Source organism: Microtus pennsylvanicus, chromosome 11 (assembly GCF_037038515.1).
Source record: "Microtus pennsylvanicus isolate mMicPen1 chromosome 11, mMicPen1.hap1, whole genome shotgun sequence".
In the NCBI taxonomy this organism is placed as follows: domain Eukaryota; kingdom Metazoa; phylum Chordata; class Mammalia; order Rodentia; family Cricetidae; genus Microtus; species Microtus pennsylvanicus.
The window spans coordinates 50554639-50575647 of record NC_134589.1 but is presented as its reverse complement, the minus strand read 5'-3'; the positions used below and the strand labels follow the sequence as shown (position 1 = coordinate 50575647).

General features: G+C 42.1%; 1 protein-coding gene across 1 annotated transcript in view; it reads right to left on the bottom strand.

The window, feature by feature from the left end:
* Nucleotides 1-21009, bottom strand: part of LOC142831596 (NACHT, LRR and PYD domains-containing protein 1a-like) — a 74271-nt gene that overhangs the window by 33686 nt on the left and 19576 nt on the right. The window contains exons 6-7 of the mRNA XM_075941810.1: nucleotides 19029-19128; nucleotides 17631-17854 (exon numbers count right to left, since the gene is read on the bottom strand). Coding sequence (XP_075797925.1) covers nucleotides 17631-17854; nucleotides 19029-19128 — 324 coding nt within the window. The remainder of the gene's footprint in view (nucleotides 1-17630; nucleotides 17855-19028; nucleotides 19129-21009) is intronic.

Genomic DNA, 21009 nt, shown 5'->3' with positions numbered 1-21009 from the left:
AAGACATGTCACTGGGATTGGTTTACAAAAGGAAAGCTGAATGGTCATTAGCTAGACAGGAAGAGGTAAGGCAGGACTTCCTGGGGCAGAGAGCTCTGGGAAGAGGAAAGGCAGAGTCACCAGCCAGATGTCGAGGAAGCAGGACAGGCAATGCAGAGCAAAGGTAAACAAGCTCCCTAAAAGAATGTATATTTAAAAATATAGGTTAATTTAAATTATGAGAACTAGTACGACCAGCCTGAGCTAGGGCAAAGTTTTCATAATTAATAATAAACTACTGTGTCATTTTTTGTGAAGTTGCAGCCCAAAGAAAAATGTGTCTACATTTTATTGATTTTTAAAAAAATTTTTCTCTTTGTTTCTATTTTATTGATTTCAACCTTGAGTTTGATTATTTCTTGCAATCTACTCCTCTTGCATGTGATGAATTCTTTTATTGTTGTTCTAGAGCTTCCAGGTGTGTTGTGAAGTTGCTAGAATTAGATCTCTGTAGTTTTTTTTTTTTTAATGTATTCACTAGCATTATGAACTGGCCTCTTAGCGCTGCTTTCATTGTATCCCATAAGTTTAGGTATACCATGTATTCATTTTCCTTGAGTTTTAGAAAGCCTTTAATTTCTTTCTTTATTTCTGTCTTGCTCTGTTTTTTTTGTTGTTGTTGTTTGATTTTCTTTTTTTTGGTTTTTCGAGACAGGGTTTCTCTGTGGTTTTGGAGCCTGTCCTGGAACTAGCTCTTGTAGACCAGGCTGGTGTCGACTCACAGAGATCCGTCTGTTTCTGCCTCCCGAGTGCTGGGATTAAAGGCGTGTGCCACCACCGCCCAGCTTGCTCTGTTTTTTATTTATTTATTTATTTATTTATTAAAGATTTCTGTCTCTTCCCCGCCGCCGCCTCCCATTTCCCTCCCCCTCCCCCAATTAAGTCTCCCCCCAGCCCGAAAAGCAATCAGGGTTCCCTGTCCTGTGGGAAGTCCAAGGAACCCCCACCTCCAAAGTTTTTTTTTTTTAATTGAGAAGATAGTTGTTCAGTTTCCCTGAGTTTGTATGCTTTCTGTTGTTGTTGATCCAGCTGTAATTCCTGATGTTCGGATAGGATGCAAGACGTTATTTCAATTTTCTTGTATCTGTTGAGACTTGCTTTGTGTTTTGAGTATATCATCAATTTTGGGAAAATTCCATGAGGCTTAGAGAAGAAGGCATATCCCTTTGTGCTAGCTGACTTCAGGTCTCCTCTCCTTTTTCTCAGCTACTAGTATCCCAACCTCCTCCTCAACTTGGTAACAGAACACCTGCTGTGGTCTCCTTTCCCCTCTGATGCCACTTCCTTCAAATCTCAAAGATCCTCTGCTCCAACCTTCCTTCCCCCAACTCATCCCAGGAGCTCAGCCTCCAAACCAGCTGGCATTCATTCCTGTGATCACACCAGCTGCCATCTGAGCAGTCAGGGAAACAGGTAAGCTAACTGAGGACCTTCACCACTCCCTCCTCTCCCCCAAACCCAATACCCCAGTCTCTTCACTATCTCTGCAACAGAGCACCTGTTTTTCAGCCTTCCTTCCTCCTCTGCCACCATCTCCTGTGGATCCCACAGACCTTCGTCTCTCTGCCTCCCTACCCAACTTGTGCTTTGTCCCAGCCCCCAATTCCAGCAGACACCCCCGATAACCCACAAGCTACTCCTGCCGGGGAAGCAGGTAGATTGTGTATAGATTTTCCTTTTTCCTTCTGTTCTTCTAGATCCAATCCAGTCTTACCCCCAGTGCTATAGCCAACTTTGTGAGTGACCTCCTGCCGCACCAGCACAGCAACTGTAGTTCATCTGAGCGAGGGACGTTGGGATTAACACACAGCACAACTTCAGGTTCTGCAGACAAGCCTTTATTTCACTTTTTCACACAGTATATACAGCCCTCAGCAGGGGAGGACAAGCCAGCAAAAGCGGGAAGCTCATCACTGTAACTCACATGGCTTAGGAGTAAACATCCTTAGAAACATTACTGAAAACAACAGTTTTTTCCTGTTTTTGTTCCTGTTTTCAACCAACCACAAGAGTGCAAAACAGATCAAGCCGGGGTGCGAAGGCCTGTCATCTAGGGACCCAACACCTCCTATTATTTAGTCTCATAAGAGACTAAAGAAGCAGGTCCTTGTTGAACACTGATCTCCTCCCTCCTGTGAACTCCTTCAGACTCTTAGCCTAGCCCCATTCCTAACAGCCAGCTGTCAATGATAAGAAATAAAATTTTCTGGGAAACCTCACTGACCACAAATATTAGGTGCATAAAATTTCCTACTAGGCAGCAAACAGCCACCACACTCTCCTATAATCAGAATGAACAGCAACCAAGGTACAAACAACCACCCAAACCAAAACAAATCCATATATCAGTACTTAGACCTTTAATCATTCCAATTCCAGATGGCTAGATGGAGCATAAAAACACAATCAATAACATCCATGTCAATAGGTCTCCACTAGAGCCCAGATAGCCCTGAATATTCCAACACAGTTAAAGCACAAGAAAAAAAAATCTCAAGAGCCTGTATGGAGATGATAGAGGTCCTCAAAGATTAAATTAGTAAATCCCTTAAAGAAATCCAGGAGAACACAAACAGTGTGAGGAAATGACCAAATCCCTTAAAAAAAATTTTAAAAAACACTGGGTCTTGTGGAAGGCTGTTTTCTAATTTTTTGAGAAATTGCCACACTGTCATTCAAAGGGGTTGTACCAACTTGCATTCCCACCAGCAATGCAGAAGTGGTCCCTTTTCCCCACAACCTCTCCAGCATAAGTTGTCATCAGTGTTTGTGATCTTGGCAACCTTCCTCAAGACCCAGTAACACCACGTTTGGATATATATCCAAAGGATGCTCAATCGTGCCATAAGGACATGTGCTCAACTATGTTCATAACAGCATTGTTTGTCATAACCAGGATCTTTAAACAACCTAATGCCTCTTGACTGAAGAATGGATAAGAAAAACATGGTATATTTACACTACGGAGTACTACACAGCAGAAAAAATACCGACATTTTTAATTTTGCAGGAAAATGGATGGAGCTAGAAAACATTGAGTGAGGTAACGCAGACAATTATCACATGTACTCACTCATAGGTGGGTTTTAAACATAAACCAAAGAAAGCCAGCCTACAAATCACAATACCAGAGAACTTAGACAACAATGAAGACACTAAGAGAGACTTCCATAGATCTAATCTACATGGGAAGTAGAAAGTAGAAAAAGACAAGATCTCCTGAGTAAATTGGGAGCATGGGGACCTTTGGGGAGGGTTGGTGGGGAGAGAGGAGAGGTAGGGAGGGGAGCGGAGAAAAATGTAGAGCTCAATAAAAAAAACAATAAAAAATTTAAAAATACAAAGAAACAGAGGAAGAAAATTTATCTAGTTGTTCAAGACATGAAAATAGAAATAGAATGAATAAAGACAACAAAAACTGAGTGTGGGAAATATTTAAGAAGCCCCCTTCCTTTCCTATTCATAAGAATTCACTTTCCAGGGAAAGCACCATCTCATTGTCTCCATTCCCATGCTCCCAGTTCTGCTTGTATCATGGTTGGTCAGGTGGTTTTGAGATGGCCACTCAGGCCATGAAAGCCAGCTGGACAAGGCTGAATAGACTTGCTGGCTCCATTGGAAGTTTCCTGAGATGCACATCCCATATGAACAGAATGGGGAGAGCCAAGAGGGACATCTGGGTCCCCAAGAGGTGTCCTGGAAACATTGCCATTTGAAGGGCAACTCAGATGGCCACTGGTTTATAAATGGAGAAACTAGAGGCCAAAGGATGATCAGGAAGAGTCAGGAATCAAAGAAGAGTTCTCACCCCTCAGCCACTAAGATGTCAGGATCCCACAGAGACACCTCCTGACTGCTCAAGGAGTTCCATGATCAAGTGAGGATGTGTCTCCTTCAGAGCTCGGTAGACTTGCTCTTTGCAGACCCTGGTCCAGGACCGGCTAGAGCTGAAGAACTTCCGCATCTTCTTTTGAGTGGTGGCTTCAGCTCGCACCTCCTCATACTGCTCTTCACTCAGTACCAGACCATGCAGCAGCTTGTCCAAGAGAGGGTCCACTGATGTCACTCGGGCCACCAGCTGCTCCCGATGCTGGTCCACGAAGTGTGGCAAGGCAGGAGCATCTAGGAGTGAAGATCAACACTGAGCATAGAAAGGGTCCTCCACGATTTTTTCCACTGTCTGCTCAGTTTTTGTTTTAATTTTTTTAACGTATCTCATCTGCATTGTGCACCTCTGGTTCCCTTCCTCCTCTGGGAAGTCATGAGAAAAAAATATCTGTACCCTTCCTGAGGCCAGTTATTAGTCTGACACTCTGCCTAACTAGGAGGAAGGGTTTATGATAAGTGTTCAGTTTGGGAGTGGGTAGAATAGTAATGTATTATTTGTGTTTTAATAAACAAAGCTTGCCTGAAGATCAGAGAGCAAAACAGTCATACTAGTCAGCGATACAGGCCAGGGAGTGATTGCACACACCTTTAATCCCAGGACTTGAGAGACAGAGGCAGAAGGGTCTCTGGTAGTTCAAAGCCAGCCTGGGCTACAGAAGATTAAATCTGTCTAAAAGAGTAATAGAGCTCACACTAAGGAGATCCCAGCCCTTGGGGTAACATATTTTAAACCCAGCATTAGGGAGGTGGAGACAGGAGTGATATGGCTGAGTAGAGAAAGGAATATAAGGGGTAAGAGACAGGAATTCAATGTACTGTGAAGTGTGGGTTGTGGAGTTTGGGAGTTTGTGGACTCAGGATCTAGACCCATTTCAGTCTGGGGTAGAGGTAAGAGACAGTAATTGGCCACTTTGCTTTTCTGATCTTCAGGTTGAACCCCAATATCAGTCTCTGGGTATTTATTATTCATGCTATAGGGTGGGGTTATTTTCAACATGGGAAGCCAAGAGGCATGAGAAAAACTCTGCCCTGGGGCAGGTACATGGCCTACCTGTCCTGGTAAGGTTCGCAAAGTGAGGCTCCCTCCTTTCTCACTGACCTTCTCTCAAGGATCAGATAATCTACCTGAGGAATACTATTGGCTTTTCTGGCCTTGTGTAAGTGTTACTGATCCTTTTCTGGATCTAATGAAATGATGAGCTTATCATGTGTTTTCCATTACTATCTTTAAGTTTGTTTATATGGAAGATTATAGTTGTTGATTTTCATATATTGAACCATCCCTGCAACTCTGGAATGAAGCCTACTAGATAATCACCGATGATCTTTTCGATGCGGTCTTGCATTTGAAATGCAAGTATTCTTTAAATTCATTTTTAATGTTTCTTCTAACATATTAAGTATTATTTCTTTTTATTTATTCTTTGTGTCTTTCACATCATGCATCTCAATTCCATTTATTTCCTCATCCCTTTGTATCTGCTTTCTGTCCTTGCAACCTCTCCCCCCAAAATAACATAAATTTCAGAAGAAAAATAATTAAAATCATCAATCTTGTCATGATTGCAGTAGTGTGACACAGTGAGTCATGCAGTAAACCGTTTATTCAGATATCTTTATTCACAAGTGTTCATTGCAAAGGTCATTGATCTGGTTCTGGGCTTCTGGTTTTTGCTACACTCTTGATGCATCTATGAGTGAAGACTGACACTGAGCATAGAAAGGGTCCTCCACGATTTTTTCCACTGTCTGCTCAGTTTTTGTTTTAATTTTTTTAACGTATTTCATCTGCATTGTGCACCCCTGGTTCCCGTCCTCCTCTGGGAAGTCAAGAGAAAAAATATTTGTATCCTTCCTGAAGCCAGTTATTAGTCTGACACTCTGCATAACTAAGAGGAAGGGTGTATGGTAAGGTGTTCAGGTTGGGAGTGGGTAGTATAGTAATGTATTATTTGTGTTTTAATAAACAAAGCTTGCCTGAAGATGAGTGAGAAAAGCAGTCATACTATTCAGCTATACAGGCCAGGGAATGGTGGCACACCTTTAATCGCAGGACTCGGGAGAGAGAGGCAGAGGGTTCTCTGTTAGTTCTAGGCCAGCCTGGGCTACACAAGATTAAATCTGTCTTAAAGAGAAATAGAGCTCACACTCAGTTGATCCCAGCACTTGGGATAATATTTTTTTTTAAATCCCACCACTAGGGAGGTGGAGACAGGAGTGATATGGCTGGGTAGAGAGAGGAATATAAGGGGAAAGAGACAGGATCTCAGTGTACTGTGAAGTATGGGTTGTGGAGTTTGGGAGTTTGTGGACTCAGGATCTAGACCCATTTCAGTCTGAGGTAGTGATGAGAGCCAGTAATTGGCCGCTTTGCTTTTCTGATCTTCAGGTTGAACCCCAATATCTGTCTCTGGGTATTTATTATTCGTGCTGTAGGGTGGGGTTATTTTCAACATGGGAAGCCAAGAGGCATGAGAGAAACTCTGCCCTGGGGCAGGTACATGGCCTACCTGTCCTGGTAAGGTTTGCAAAGTGAGGCCCCCTCCTTTCTCACTGACCTTCTCTCAAGGATCAGATGATCTACCTGTGGAATACTATTGGCTTCTCTGGCTCTGTATAAGTGTTACTGACCTTTGTGGACTGTAGGGATCATGGGCTGTGCAGGCCTGAGGTCTCCTGGAAGAAAGGAGAGATGATCATCTGTAATGATGCCTGTCACCAACAGTCAGTGCAGCTTGAGCAACTCCCAACCATGCCTGAGATTTTGAGAATCAACTAAAGAAATTCTGACATAATCTGAAAGGTGAACATTTCCTTACACAAGGACTCTGGAACCAGACCTATCATTGAGAGAGAAGACATGTGCATGGCAATAGACATTTCTCCCACAGGATCACAGCCTCAATTTTATCCTAGATTATATTTTCTGTGGAGAATGTATGAAGTCCCTTACTGGTTTAAAACATTCGACATTTGTTTCTGAGTAGAAAACTATATTTTGTCCTTGTTTGACCTTGTACACTTACATGCCATGAATATGTGTTCCTGATTTGATGGCAGATTCAACATGACGTGAGACTGCACACCAGGAAATAGTGAGTGAATTTTCATACTCAGTGAAGGGGGTTAGTAAATTTCAGCTCATGAATAATCCCAAGTATTTGAGAAGATTCTAAGTTCACTGTGCTCTAACAGTTTAGGGAAGTCATCCCGAGGACCCAGTTTGTAGTTTTGGAATTTCTGAATCCATTTGTATGAAAGAAGGATGATGTTGCTTACACTCCATGCTATCTGGACCATCTTGGGGCATCCTGACTTGTAGATAAACTGGAGCGTCTAATGAAGAAAGTGACAATGAATTAAAAAACCCAAATGTGAGATTGGGGATACAAGTGAGGCATGATTTTAATCTTCCAGTATTTTAATACTTTCCCTTATGGAATAGAATAGATCTTAATTAATCTCAAAGAAGAGAATTAACAAAATCATGAGAAAGTTGTTGGCTTAATAAAGAAAAATAGCAACATTGCTCCCATCAGCTAAGGATCACACTGTGGCATGTGTATGAACAGTGTTTAAACTTTCCAAACATCTTACAAGGTACTCCTTCTGATCTTTGGTTTACAGGTGAGGAAGGTCAGACTCAAATAAGTTAAGTCATTTCCCAAGATCATCCAAAGAGGAAATGCTGGAGTGAGATTCGAACACTGGCTGATGCTGGGGCAGGTCAGTTCTCCTGTGCCTCACTCAGGGAAGGCTGAGCAAAGCCTGTTCTCTGACCACATGAGGAGCCTGTTTCTAGCAGTTCAGGAGGAGGAAGCATGACTGTTTGACTGCTCTCAAGGGCTGGGCATCCCCAGAGGTGCTGATAATGGGAACTGGTTTTGGCATTGTGGATGGTGAACTAAGACTGCACTGTTATTTCACTCAAGAACATTTAACAATTATGTTTCCAATTGTCCATGTGAGATTGAAAATATGAAAGAAATACTGGCCAACAAGTGAATAAATAAAAATACAAACTTGTGGGATAGAAACCTAACCATAGAAATGAAAGAAATCTATAAGGAAAATTTTGAGATATATATTTATATGTATGTACAAATTATATATACATTTAAATGGGAGAAATTGAAGAAGGCTTTAGAAGATGAAAAGACATCCTCCCCCCCCCATATTCATTGTTTAGAAGAATCAATTGTGTGAAAATAGACACTCTATTAAAAGCACACTACACACTCAATGCAGTCTTGATTAATATGGCATGGACATTCTTAACAAATAGAGTGGAAAAATGCTGAAATTCATGTGGAACCACTAAAAATATAAGATTTCCAAGGTAATTCTGAAGAAAAATGATTTTGTAGAAAACGTCATCACACCTCCTTTCTAACCAGTACTAGAGACCTAGTAGTAAAAACAGCATGGTATTGGCACAAAAAGATGTGCGGATCAATAGAACAGACTAGAAACCTAGATAAAAGTTCATATAACCATACCTACCTGGACTTTGACAAAGAACCCAAAATGTACTTTGTATAAAAGACAGCCTGTTAAACAAGTGGTCCTGTAAAACTACTTAGCACTGTATGGAAGAATTAAACTAGATGCCTAGATGACACCTTTAATAAATTAACTCAAATGATCAAAAACCTTAATGTGGGTCCCAATACACTTAAACTTATAGAGCAAACATAGGCAGAACATTTAATCACAGCAACATACATCAGGATTGTGTGAATAAGATTCTGGTAACACAGGAGGTGAAACAAAAACTTGGTAAATTGGATGTCAGGGCACTCAAAAAGTTCTGTATAGCAAAGGAAATTTATATGCAGTTAAAAATGGGAGGAACTATTCCTAGGTAACATCTGACAGAAGATCAGTAATAGGAATATATGTGGGTCAGAAAACCTAAATAACAAGGAAACGGCACAATGCAGAGGATTGCCATAGGAGTAACAGCAGAATTGTCAAAGGAGGAAACACACATGTCTAGAAAAAACTTAGAAAGTAGGGAAATACAGGTTAAAATTTGTTATAATTCCCTCTCATCCCTGAGAAAGTTCAGTATCAAGGATACAAATGTTAACAAATGCTGGAGTTCACTTGGGACAGAGGAACATTTATAAAATGATGTGGGATTCCCCTCTGTATGCTTTATTGCCATTGGTTAATAAAGAAGCTGTTTTGGTCTTTGGCAGGGTAGAATGACACTAGGTTGGAAAACTAAATTGAATGCAGGAGGAAAGAAGGCTTTACTACTGACAAATAATAGATTAAGGGAGAACAGGGTGTTTACAATCCATCTGTCCCACTGGTGAACTCACTTGCTTCCCTACTGTGTAGTTTAAAACCCTCAGGCACACAGAGGATCCTACATAAACTCTGTCAGACACAAGCAATAATGAGTATGGGAGGAGATTTGTAGAAAAGAAGGGGGGCTGGCAGGAGCGGGAGTGAAATAAGGTTTCTTTAGGATGGAATTCCTAGAATGCATTGTATGCATGTATAAAATTGCCAAAAGACAAAGGGATTTTAAGATTAAGAATCTCATGATGGACCGGGCGGTGGTGGAGCATGCCTTTAATCCCAGCACTCGGGAGGCAGAGGCAGGCGAATCTCTGTGAATTCAAGGCCAGCCTGGTCCACAAGAGCTAGTTCCAGGACAGGCTCCCAAAGCTATGGAGAAACCCTGCCTCGAAAATCCAAAAAAAGAAAAAAAAAAAAGAATCTCCTGATGGAAAAATCCCTTCCTTTTCACTGTTCACATTTAAATGTGAACTGTTACTAGTTGCTTTCTGCATCTCAAAATCTGTCATTTCTAGGGAATTGGGAGTAGAAATCACGATGCAGGACTGAGAAAATGGGGCGTAGGGTATGCAGTGGCTTGCATGTAACATGTTCTGTGATCATATGTTGAAAGATTGGTTCTGCAGCGGTAATTGTCATGAGGACTGTGGTGTGATGAATGAACACACACACTAGTGCACTCATAATTGCATGGACACTGAGAATGGTACTGGAAACCATGAGAGTGCACAGTTGGAGGAACTGGGATACTGGAGGCCCATCCTGGAATAGGCTTCCCACCTCCTCCTTCTCCTCCTTTTGGCCTCTCTCCCTCTCCTCTCCTCTGTCCCTGCTCCTCTTCTGTTCTCCTCTTATCTTTACCTTTTCCTGCTTCTCCCCCATTGCACTCACTCTAACTCTAACCTCCTGCTTTGGTTCTAGCAAAAGCCACATAACTGATCTGACTATTTCATGACACCAAGAATTAATGACAACACACCTTCCCAATTCATTGCCTTTTTCAACCTTTTGAGTATCTGGATCTAAACTAATTTTACCTGGATTCAGCAAGGCTTCCCATTTGAAATTTCCATTCTTCTTGTCTGTGATTTTCAGTTTAATCACTGAATCCATGTGGCCAACATAGATCTCAGAGAAGAGCTGGGATTCCCTGGGGCTCCGGTAGCACAGCTCCAGTTCCTGAAGGGGGCGAGGACAGATTCTGTTTCAGAATTCTCTACTCAAGAGAACAAGTGTTTTCCACACCCCTGTGCTTTCTTATTCTTGCACACCATAGTAGACCCTGGCTTAGGCACTGTGTGTCTTTTGCAATGAGTTAACCTATAGCTTTGAATGCACATCTTTACTCAGAAGGCTGGAACATTGTGAAAGGGGACATAGAAAAAATATAGCAACAGAAGATATGGAGAATGCTAATGGGCCCAGCTTAGCCCACATACTATTCCTTTTCTCATCACTCTGACAAAAATATGGCGGAAACAACTTAAGAAAGAGCTTATGTTGTTTAGTTTCATGATGGGAACGCATGTAAACTGGAGCTCTGTTATTTGTGGCAGGAGCTTGTGGCGTAGCTTGTTATATATGATCAGGAATCCAAGTTTGAGGTGAGGAACAGGTTGAGGCTATAGCCCTCAAGGCCTTCCACTAGTGGCCTGCTTGTGATTGTTGGCCTCACATATTTGTTTCCACAACTCCCCAAACACTAGCAGTAACTGGGGATCAAGTGTTTAACATTTACACCTGTAGGAGACCTTTCAGATTCAAACCATGATGAGTGAGAGCTCATCCTGAAGTCCTTGACCCAGGCTTTGCTGCACGGTAGGCTCTTCCCTTCTCAGTGCCATATTAAAACCAACTCCTGAGTTCACCAGACCTTCTGTGTGATCCCTTAAATTGCTTTCCACTTAACTTGGAAGTTTTCTTGCTCATCCTAAAGCCCAAATCATTTTCCCCAATCTCAGTTTACTGTAAATCCTTGTAAAGTGCCCCAAATCCGGCATCTGATGCTGTAGAATAGCAAACCCCTGGATGCTTACCTTTGGAATGATTTCCAGGTTCTTGGAAGCAGACACTATGTATCGCGAGCCAATGCAAAGAGAGTCTACTGGGGGTGGCTTGTGTATTCGAACAAACTGAAACCTCATTTCTTGTTCATCAATGGCCTAGGGAACATTGCAGACAGAGATTTAAATAGATTTCAGTACTGCAACAGTTAACTGGTCTGAACAAGGTGTGTTGGTTGATCAGTACATTTTTGTGTGATGGGGTGATGTCAGCTCCAGGGAAACCTTCTGACTTTTATTCTGCCACATAGATTGCTAATTATTGGCCTCTGTCAGGGTCATTGTGGAGACTGTGTCCCTGACAGAGAAGAAGGGAGTTGGTTTCATGTTGGATACGGAGAATTTCCATTCTTCTGATGGGTGGAAAGAGGCCATAGAAGGATGTGTAGAGATAAAGGGGTGTTAATGGCAGTTGAAGAACCTCTGTTGTGAGGGGGCCAAGAAGACTGCAGACTCATAATCACCAGGGTTCCCCTTATAGAACTGTATCCCATTCCATGTGGAGAATTTCTCCAAAGGGATAGCTATATTTTCAAGTATTCTGTCAATCCACCCTAGCCCCACATTTCTGGTCCTCAGTGTTACCTTCTGAATGGTCCAGTCATTGGGGATCAGGTAGAGATGAAGGGTGACATCCTGGAGATTGAGGTAATAGTAGATCAACGTGACAGAAGTGATGCGGATGAAATGTCTGACAGGAGGCATAATTCTTAGTAGAACTCCAATTGGGGAGAAGCTTGGGTTTTCCAAGACTGTGTAGCCTTGCTCCACTTTGTCTGGCAGTTCTAGGACCACCCCGTGTTCTTGAAAGTGGGCCACATGGAACCTGGAGGTGTCCACCTGTCCCTCTGTGAAAGAACAGATTCAATGACAGGGATTTAGTGTTTCTACTGAACTGTGCTTGGCTGGAAAAAGAGCCACTAAGATGTGGAATGGCAGTGGTGTTTAGAATGAGAATGGGTGGCTGTGTTTGGTGGAACTGCTTGACGAATGGGAGATATGACACTGGAATGGGATTTGAGGTCTTGTCTTTTCTCGTCTTCTTCTTCTTCTTCTTCTTCTTCTTCTTCTTCTTCTTCTTCTTCTTCTTCTTCTTCTTCTTCTTCTTTCTTCTTATTTAAAAAAAGAAGTTTTTATTGTTTCCAGTTTTATTTCTCTCTCTCTTCCTTGTCACTAAGGACGTGAGCTTTAAGCTCTGTTCCAGGTCTATGCCTGCCTGCTGCCGCCATGCTGTCTGCCATGATGGTCATGGACTCTTAACTCTGAAACTCTAACCATTCCCAAATCTTTTTTCTATAATTGCTTTGGTCATGAAGCATTTTCAGCTTTTGGTTATTTTTGTTTAATTGAAAAGCCATGAACAAGAAAATCTTAAGTTTTATTAATTAATTCCTACGGAGAACATAGCAGATTAATAAAACATTTCCATTCTATTGGTTCACCATGCTGTGAGGTGACTGTGATGTGTTACCATAGTGACTCGTGCAGATTACCACTCATTGGAGCAGCCTTGGCTTTGACCTGTCTTGCTGCTGGGGGAGCATTCCCAGTACAATGGAAATTCTTGATGGCCTCATCCATGGATCCTACAATGTATACAGCTTCAGAGGCCTTAGTTAGAGACTGCGCATCCATTAGGGTCTCTGAGGCGCTGCCATCACCAACCTCAGTGTCTTTGGAGTGTAGTGTCCACTAATGTGATTGTTGCAGGATGGAGTTTGCTGTTATGAAAGAGACCAGGGATTCCTAACTTAACTGTTCACTGAAGACAGGTGGATGCATCCGTGGAAACATTAGTGTCAAATGTGAGCTTGATGAAATCTAGAATCACCTTAGATACAGGCCTCAGGGTATGATAGAAAGAAACTATCTTGATTGGGTTAAAGATTTGGGAGGACCTAACCACTGTGGAATCCATGGACTAGGATCCAGGGTTGTGTAAAATGGAGATGGTCATATGAGTACAAGCATTTAGTGGTTTCTCTTCCCTCTGTTGACAAAATTTATCAGGCATTGCAGGCTCAATGTTCTCAGATCTTCATGCCATGATGAAGTATTCCTTTAAAGTGTGTGCCAAATAAATCTTTCTTCTAAGTTTCTTTATTTAGGTATTTTGTTTGAGCTACAAGACTTTGATAACTCGTAAACTTGGATAGAAAATCGATACCAGGAGTTGGGTCATTATTATAATGATCCTGGTCACATGGGTTTTAGGCATTTGGAAGAGTTTTGTGGCTAGAATGTGGAAGAATTTGGTCCTTAGGACTAGGAAAGTCCTTCTATGCTGAAAGCAGAGCTTATGGTTACATTCTTTTGGAAGCAGGGAAGACAAGAATGCTGAGAGAGGGGGTGGAGGACAGTTCATGTCACTTTTAGAGAGGTGGAAGATTTCCGTTGAAACTATAAAAGGTGCCATTCATGAGACAGTTTGGCCAAGAATCTAGTTTCGGTGCATAAATGCCCTCAATATGTGTAAAGTTGAATTTAAATATAAAATACTATTTGGCAGGAAAAATTCCAAGACATAAACATTGACCCTGATTCGAAAAGAAAAATCAGTTGTAAATATTAGAGATCAGCATCACTGCAGTGACAATAGGAAAGGTGTCCTGAGGGCAAAATCTCACTCTTCATGGGCTCACCTTGTGAACAATAAAATTAAAGACAGAAAGCCTTAAGTGGTCGTGTTCCCTGTTCCACAAATGCAAATCCCAAGGAAGTGTTTCCCCATGATCAGCACATCATTTAGCTTTGGGCTAGGGTAATCATACCTCAAGCTATCAGCAGAACTTGATAGTGTCTTCCCTATAGTTTTTAGGCATGAAAGATGCTAGATTGATGGGTCATTGAGTCATGCTGTGCTGCAGGAAATCCTACAGCCAATACCCTTTATATTATCCACCCACTTGGGCGTGGCCTCTTCTATTATTTATGCCATGTAAAACATGCATCTGGCCTCTTTTCTGGCTGCAGGATTCAGTTCGTGTTCTCTGTTCCAGCAGAGGATTCTGATTTGTGAGTCTACCCCTAAATAATTAACATTTATTTATGTATTTATGTATTTATTTATTCTCGATTCTGAGCTAGTATGGGATTTTTTTAAAGCATTCTTCTTGAATGCTGCACAGTTTCAGATAGCAGTGAGGCCAGACAATGTGCCTGAATCAAAGAACTTCCAAGGAATCTGAGAGCTCATTCAATGGACCTTTGAAAATGAATCCTAAGGTGGAATGGAAATCCGTGGATGTAGTAGAAGCCAGAACCACATATTATTTCTGCTCAAGAAAGTTTTAGGCAAGGAGTAGAGAGATGGTCTAAGGAGAGGCAATGTGTGCTTCATGTGATAGAACTGGAGGGGTGGAGCTACCTTTGTCCTTCGGAGACCAGTGAATGACATCATGAGCTCTATAGCTGGATATGAAGCTGTAGAATTTGGTGTTTATGCTGATGGAGGTTGTGTTGCTGTGGTCTGATAATTCCTTGGTGTGCCCTGTTTCTTCCATTTTGGCATGGAAATGTCTATTCTGTGTCATTGTATGTTGAGAGTATGCAAATTCTTTTCTATTTTATGGGAGCTCATAGTGAAGTCACTGCCTTGAATCTCACATAAGAGGTGGTCTTTATGGATTTATTTTTTTTTTTTACCCATGGACCCTTGTAATTGGATTGTACTTTGCATTATGAGGAACAACCAAATTTTTGGAGACGTGAGGCAGAAAGTTAGGGCTTAAAGTGATGTGCCTGTGTGCCAAGTTGTCACTGGGCAGAATCACATTGTTGTAGGTCACTTGTCACTCTGATGCGACCCCTGCTAATGGAGGCACCAGTCTGCCACCCACCATTTGCATGTCCTTTCAGCACTGAGTTTGCTTCAACTTGCACCACGACAAACAGAATTGCAATGTGTATTGTTTAGCAGAGAACATTTTTATTTCTCTTGGGTGATAGCTTGGAATCAATAAGCAGCAAAGAATGAGACCATGACCTTGGTTATCCACGAAGTGGTGTAGCTTGGAATTTCAAATTAGTGATGCTAGGTAACAGTATCAGATGGAGCCAGCACTACAATGTCTCCTGTGTGCCTGTTGGGGCTTGAAAACCTGGCTGTCCCCAAGTCATATTCAGTCCCAGTGCCAGGTCCAGGCCTTACCCATGCTTTGTGCTTTGCAATTTTGACAAAATTTGGGAAGATGCTGTACCTCTCCAACTTCCCTTCTTAGGGTTATTTTAAACTATGTGCATATTTACAAATATTGTTTATTAATGTTTGTTTACATTTAAGGGGGGTATGATATAGAGGTGAATACTTTGCATTGGTATGGATCTTGGTCGATTTTGTTATACCATGTATATGTATTTCTGCTCTTGGTTAAAGTATTGTGTTTTTTCAGCTTATTTAAAACTGTAATGTATAATTAAAAATAGGTTAGTAGAGAGTCATCTATAATGGTCAAGCTTGTAGTCATGTTAATTAGGTTTTCTAAATATAAAGAGATATATTTCAGTTAAACAGATATTCTTCAAATCTTTTAGAGACCTTCATAGTATGGCATTTAAAATGTTTTAATAACTTAGAACTTTTTATAGAGTGAATGCTAAACAGGACCTTCCCAGAACTTGTTGGTAATATGGGGGGTGCTGCAATTTTCCTTGCTAATTCCAGAAGGTTTTTTTTTCCAAGAAGCTGACTTACCAAGTTCTTTCATTCCTTTTCTCATTCTGGGTTTCAGATACAGGGACTTACTGCATATTTCTAGATATAAGTCATAATTCTCCTACGTTAGCCTTGGAAATTCTGATATCAACAGTATGTGCCACCACATGGCCCTGGGACTGTCCTTCCCTACATGTATTGTGGCTTCCATACACTGTAACAGAATCATTTCCTTTCAGTATCCTGTGGGGAAATTGTCTGATCTGAGAGAGGGAGTAAGAAACAGAAAAGACGGTGGTCTGCATGAAAGAACATGAGTGGAGAGTGGGGACAAGTGTTGCTGGAAGACGAGGCGCTCGGTGTGGAGCTGCTGAAGTGGCCATGAACACATTAGGGAGGCCCCATCCATGTAGCAGTGCTCCCCGTCAGGTTTAGGAGCTCAGGATCTTCGTGTGTGTGCGTGTCACTATTAATTTTATTTGCTTTTGAGGTTTTCAACTTATTCCTGCTTGATTTCTTCATCTGCTTTTTTTTCTTGTGGGCTTGCTGTTAACTATGAATATCTTTAACCTGGGGATGCTTAATGGTGTTTTCTATTTAATGTTCTCCTATTGGCTGGTGCCTCCTGAGTTTCTATTTTACTTTTCAATACTTCTTTAGCTGTTGGGTCTCCCCTCTTGTGGCTGCTCATCACCTTTATAACAAGAACATCTTCTGCTGTGTGCTGGATTCTCCTAGTGTCTATGGTGGACTTATTCCTGTGCTCCTTGTAGTCAAAGAAGTAACTGACCTCAGTAGCCACTCGTACAACACCAGGTTCCTTGATGTTGTGTTTTCCTTCCTTAAGCAGAGTCTGGCTGTATAGTCTAATTTCCTCTTGCATTCCAAATTCTCTTGTCTCAACCTCAAGAGATCTGTAGTAAAGGTTTCCATCAGGAGACCTTACACAGGAAATCTTATATTTATCTTTTGAAGGAATCTTTGGTGATGACTGAGGTTGGGACAATTCATGAGTTCCCCTCTTTCCTTAGGACACCATTATTCTGTGGCTCCAGTTCTCAAATGAAATCTGAAGACATCATTTTCTCCCCACCTGTAGCAATGTAGTGGAGTGTTGGTAAACCTTGGGTACCTTATGATCCTTGTTATTTTTCTTTCCAACAATGTCTTCACATTGTTCAATTTATTCTGTTTCCTGCTGGACTCTTGTGAGATATGCTGTGTAAGGAGCGCTTATTAATCACCAGTTAATATAGCTACTGAGAATATCACTTTCCACTCAGGGTCTCATTTAGTTAATATAAAATAAAGTATAAGGCTTGGAGACACGTGCTTCAAAGAAAATACATCATAGACAAAGGGATGACAAAACATCTCAGTGTCGGTGTTCACAACCTGCTCTGCCGTGCTAAGGAAGGCATAGACCTTTCCTCATCACCCAACACCCTACACTGTCCTATATGACCTCTCAAGTCCTCCATTTCCACCACCCTACTCCTTTTTTGAGACAGGGTTTTTTCTGTAGCCCTGGCTGTCCTGGAACTCACTTTGCAGACCAAACTAGCCTCGGCCTAATAGAGATCTGTCTGTTTCTACCTCCTGAACGCTTGGATCAAAGTCATGCACCATCACTGCCTGGCCTCCACCCTACTCCCTATCCTTCCCTTGGTTACCTTGGAGATCCACAAAGTGAGGGAGGTACACAGCAGCCACAGCTCCCTGCTCAGCCTTGATGTCAAACAGAGGCCCAGCCACCATGTGACTGTCCTGCAAGGGAGTCTTGTCCAGGTGTTGGCTCCAGGCACAGAATCCAATTTCGATGGTTGCTTCCCTTGTTACCACAAAGTGGAGTCCTATGTTGGCACAGTGGTAGTAACCAGCTACAGGGAACTGAACTCTAGAAGAGGGAAAGGCAGACACCAGTGAACACCAGCTCTGTTCACCTGCAGGATGCAGACCAGGTGAAGGGTTGGGGACACAACAGACTTAAGCCAGATGACTCTGAGTTCTGTTTCCTCTGTGGTCTGTAGGTGATCCCTGAGTAAAGAAGTCATTTAACCCCCAAACTGTTTCTTCATCTGTTAACAGGGGTAATGACAACACCATCTTCTAGACCTGAGAGTACTGAGTGTTCTAGAGTAAACCTACAGGTGACACAGACCTGGAGCAGTTAGCTAGTCCTGTGATGATGATGATGATGATGATGATGATGGTGGTGGTGGTGATGAAAGTGGTGTGTGTGTGTGTGTGTGTGTGTGTGTGTAGTTCTGGGGCTCAATGTAGGACTTTGTGCACACTAGGCAAGGGCTCTACCACTAAGGTACATCTTCCATCATATTCTAGTGTTTATATTCCTTAAGAATATATTTCCCTAAAATAAGAGTCTATCTGCAATTATTAGTGGTAAATCCTTGGCCCTGAAACAATGCTTTACCAAGATCTTCAGAGATTTTCTTCCTGCCTGGTGACTGGTGGGTGAATAGGTGTTAGCTTCTGTGGGAGCAAGTTAAAGTGACAGTTTCTCTAGCGGAGACAGTGACTGTGACAATGTCGGAGGAGGATCCAGGTTATGTGGGATACCGTGACTGTGGGTATAGTCACTCATCACTCATGAGACTATAATTCTCAGAGGTCAGGGCTGCAGTACGCATCCTCATGTTCTTAGGTCCCAGTGGGTTTTGGCACACAGTGGTTGTTAGTAAGCAGGAGTTGGAGGGAAATCTAAGAAACTGAAGAAACCAAATATAATGATCGCAGGGATGCTGCTTACACCATGAATAAAACAACCAGTCCACATTTCAGATAATGAGCAAAGTTGAGAACAGACCGTGTAGACGGAATGAAGGATTCAGGACAGCTCTGTTGATGTGGTAATGGTGTGCTGGTCATGGAAGACGAGGTCCTGTCTGAACTAAGATGGAGGCATAGAGATAGGGAAATGTATGTGGTAAAATCTCATGTCCTGGACTCACTCTACTGTGACAGTGATGAGAAAGGAGGAATGTAAATAGTTTTTAAAGTGTGGAAAGTGTATTGGGAAAGTCACCTTTTTCTAGGCAGAGCTCACTCACCTGTACAGATTCCTCTCTCTGTCAATCACCTGTGTAGCCACAGGTCCTGTAGGGCCCCAGAAGTCATCTTCAGTATCCTGTGCTTCCATGAGTCTGTGATCTGGAGAGGCAGGGGAAGATGGGTAAAAGGTCATTAGTGGTGTAAATGATGAACACCATTCCTCTAGAAAAGGCCAGACAGAGGTCAGTCTCATCTCCCCAGCTTCTCCCAGTGCTGGACCATGACTGAACTCTTTTCCAGGTTCTCTCGCCTAGGTATTAGCAGGAGGCATGCCTGAAGATTTTATCACTGCTCATCAGGCTACCTGCATGCTTTTCATTTACATATAATTGAATACATTAATATACATTATTTATAATAAACTATATATGTGTGTGTGTGTGTGTCTTTCCGCTGTGCTTCTTAAGCAACTATTCCACCATAATACCTGCCTCCATGCCAGCTGCATTGTTTCTTTCTTACTGGTCCATAAGTGTTGATTTTTCTAGTATGTCTCACGTGGTATGATAAAAAATAAAAGAAGATAGCTCATAATATGGTGAGCAGGGATAGGGAGATGACTCCCAGGCCATAGCAGCTAGGAATGAGACACAGAGCTCTGGTATAGAGCTGAATGCAAGTCACAGACTTGAGAATGGGGCATCAGCAGCCCACAAAGTCTGGGAAAGAAGCAAACAGTATTCCCTCTGGTTTCTAAGTGTGGAATGTCTTGCAAACGGTGCTGCTCTTATTGGAGAGCCTGTACGATTCCATCTCAAAGACAGGAATACAAATGACGACTACCTTCACAGCATTTGTTGCAGATAATTTGTTTTTGTTTTTGTTTTGTATATGACTGGGACAATCCACCAATGAAATCTCAGCAATATCTCTGCCTCAACAAGATCTTCACAGTGACAGAACTAGCTGACAGGCTAATGTGGATGGGGGAGATCTCATAAAGCCCCACTCCTAAATGAAAATCTATAAGCATTCTTGCTAGCCCCATAATGGCTCCCTCAATCAAGATGTCTCTTTCCTTGTTCTCTGTCTCTGTCCCTCCCCCATCTTGATCATCCCTTTTTTTTTTCTAGCTCTCCTTCCTGCTCCCTTTCTCCCCTCCAACTCCCCTTCTACTTTCCCTTTTCCCCACACACCATGCTCCCAATTTTGTCTATTTCCCCTTCCCAGGGAGAACTTATGTATGTTTCTCTTAGGGTTCTTCTTGTTACTTAGCTTCTCTGGGGTCTTAAACTATAGGTTCGTATCCTTTGCTTTACAGCTAGTAAATACCTATGAGTGGTTACACACCTTGTTCATCTTTCTGGGTCTGGGTTACCTCACTCAGGGCAGTTTTTCTAGTTCCATCCACTTGCATGCAAATTTCAAGAGGTCACTGTTTTTTTATTCTTTTAACCTCTGAGTAGTTCCCCACTGTTTAAATGTACCACATTTTCTTTATCAATTCTTAAGTTGAAGGTTAATTCCAGGTTCTTACTATTATGAATAATTCTGCTATGAACAGTCCTTGCACTAGAGAAAGTCCCAAGAATTTATAAGGATGATCCCAGCTAAGTCCCCAACCAATTGTGGAGAGGGTGCCTGAACTGGCCTTGCCCTGTAGTCAGACTGATGACTATCTTAAATGTCATCATAGAACCTACATCCAGCAATAGATGGAAGTAGATGCAATGAATCACATCAGAGCATTGGGCTGAGCTCCCAAAATCCAGTCGAAAAGAAGGAGAATTGAGAATATGAGCAAAGAGATCAAGACCCTGATGAGGATATCCTCTTACGTAACTTACCTGAGCTAATAATAAGCCTTCCAACTAAGGCCTTACAGCAAAGGAACCAGCATAGACCCTCTGAATGTGGGTAACAGTTGTATGGCTGGGGCAGACTGTGGGGCCACTGGCAGTGAGACTAGGATTTATTTCTACTGAGTGTTCTGACTCTTTGGAACCCATTCTCCCTGGAGGGATACCTTGCTCAGCCTAG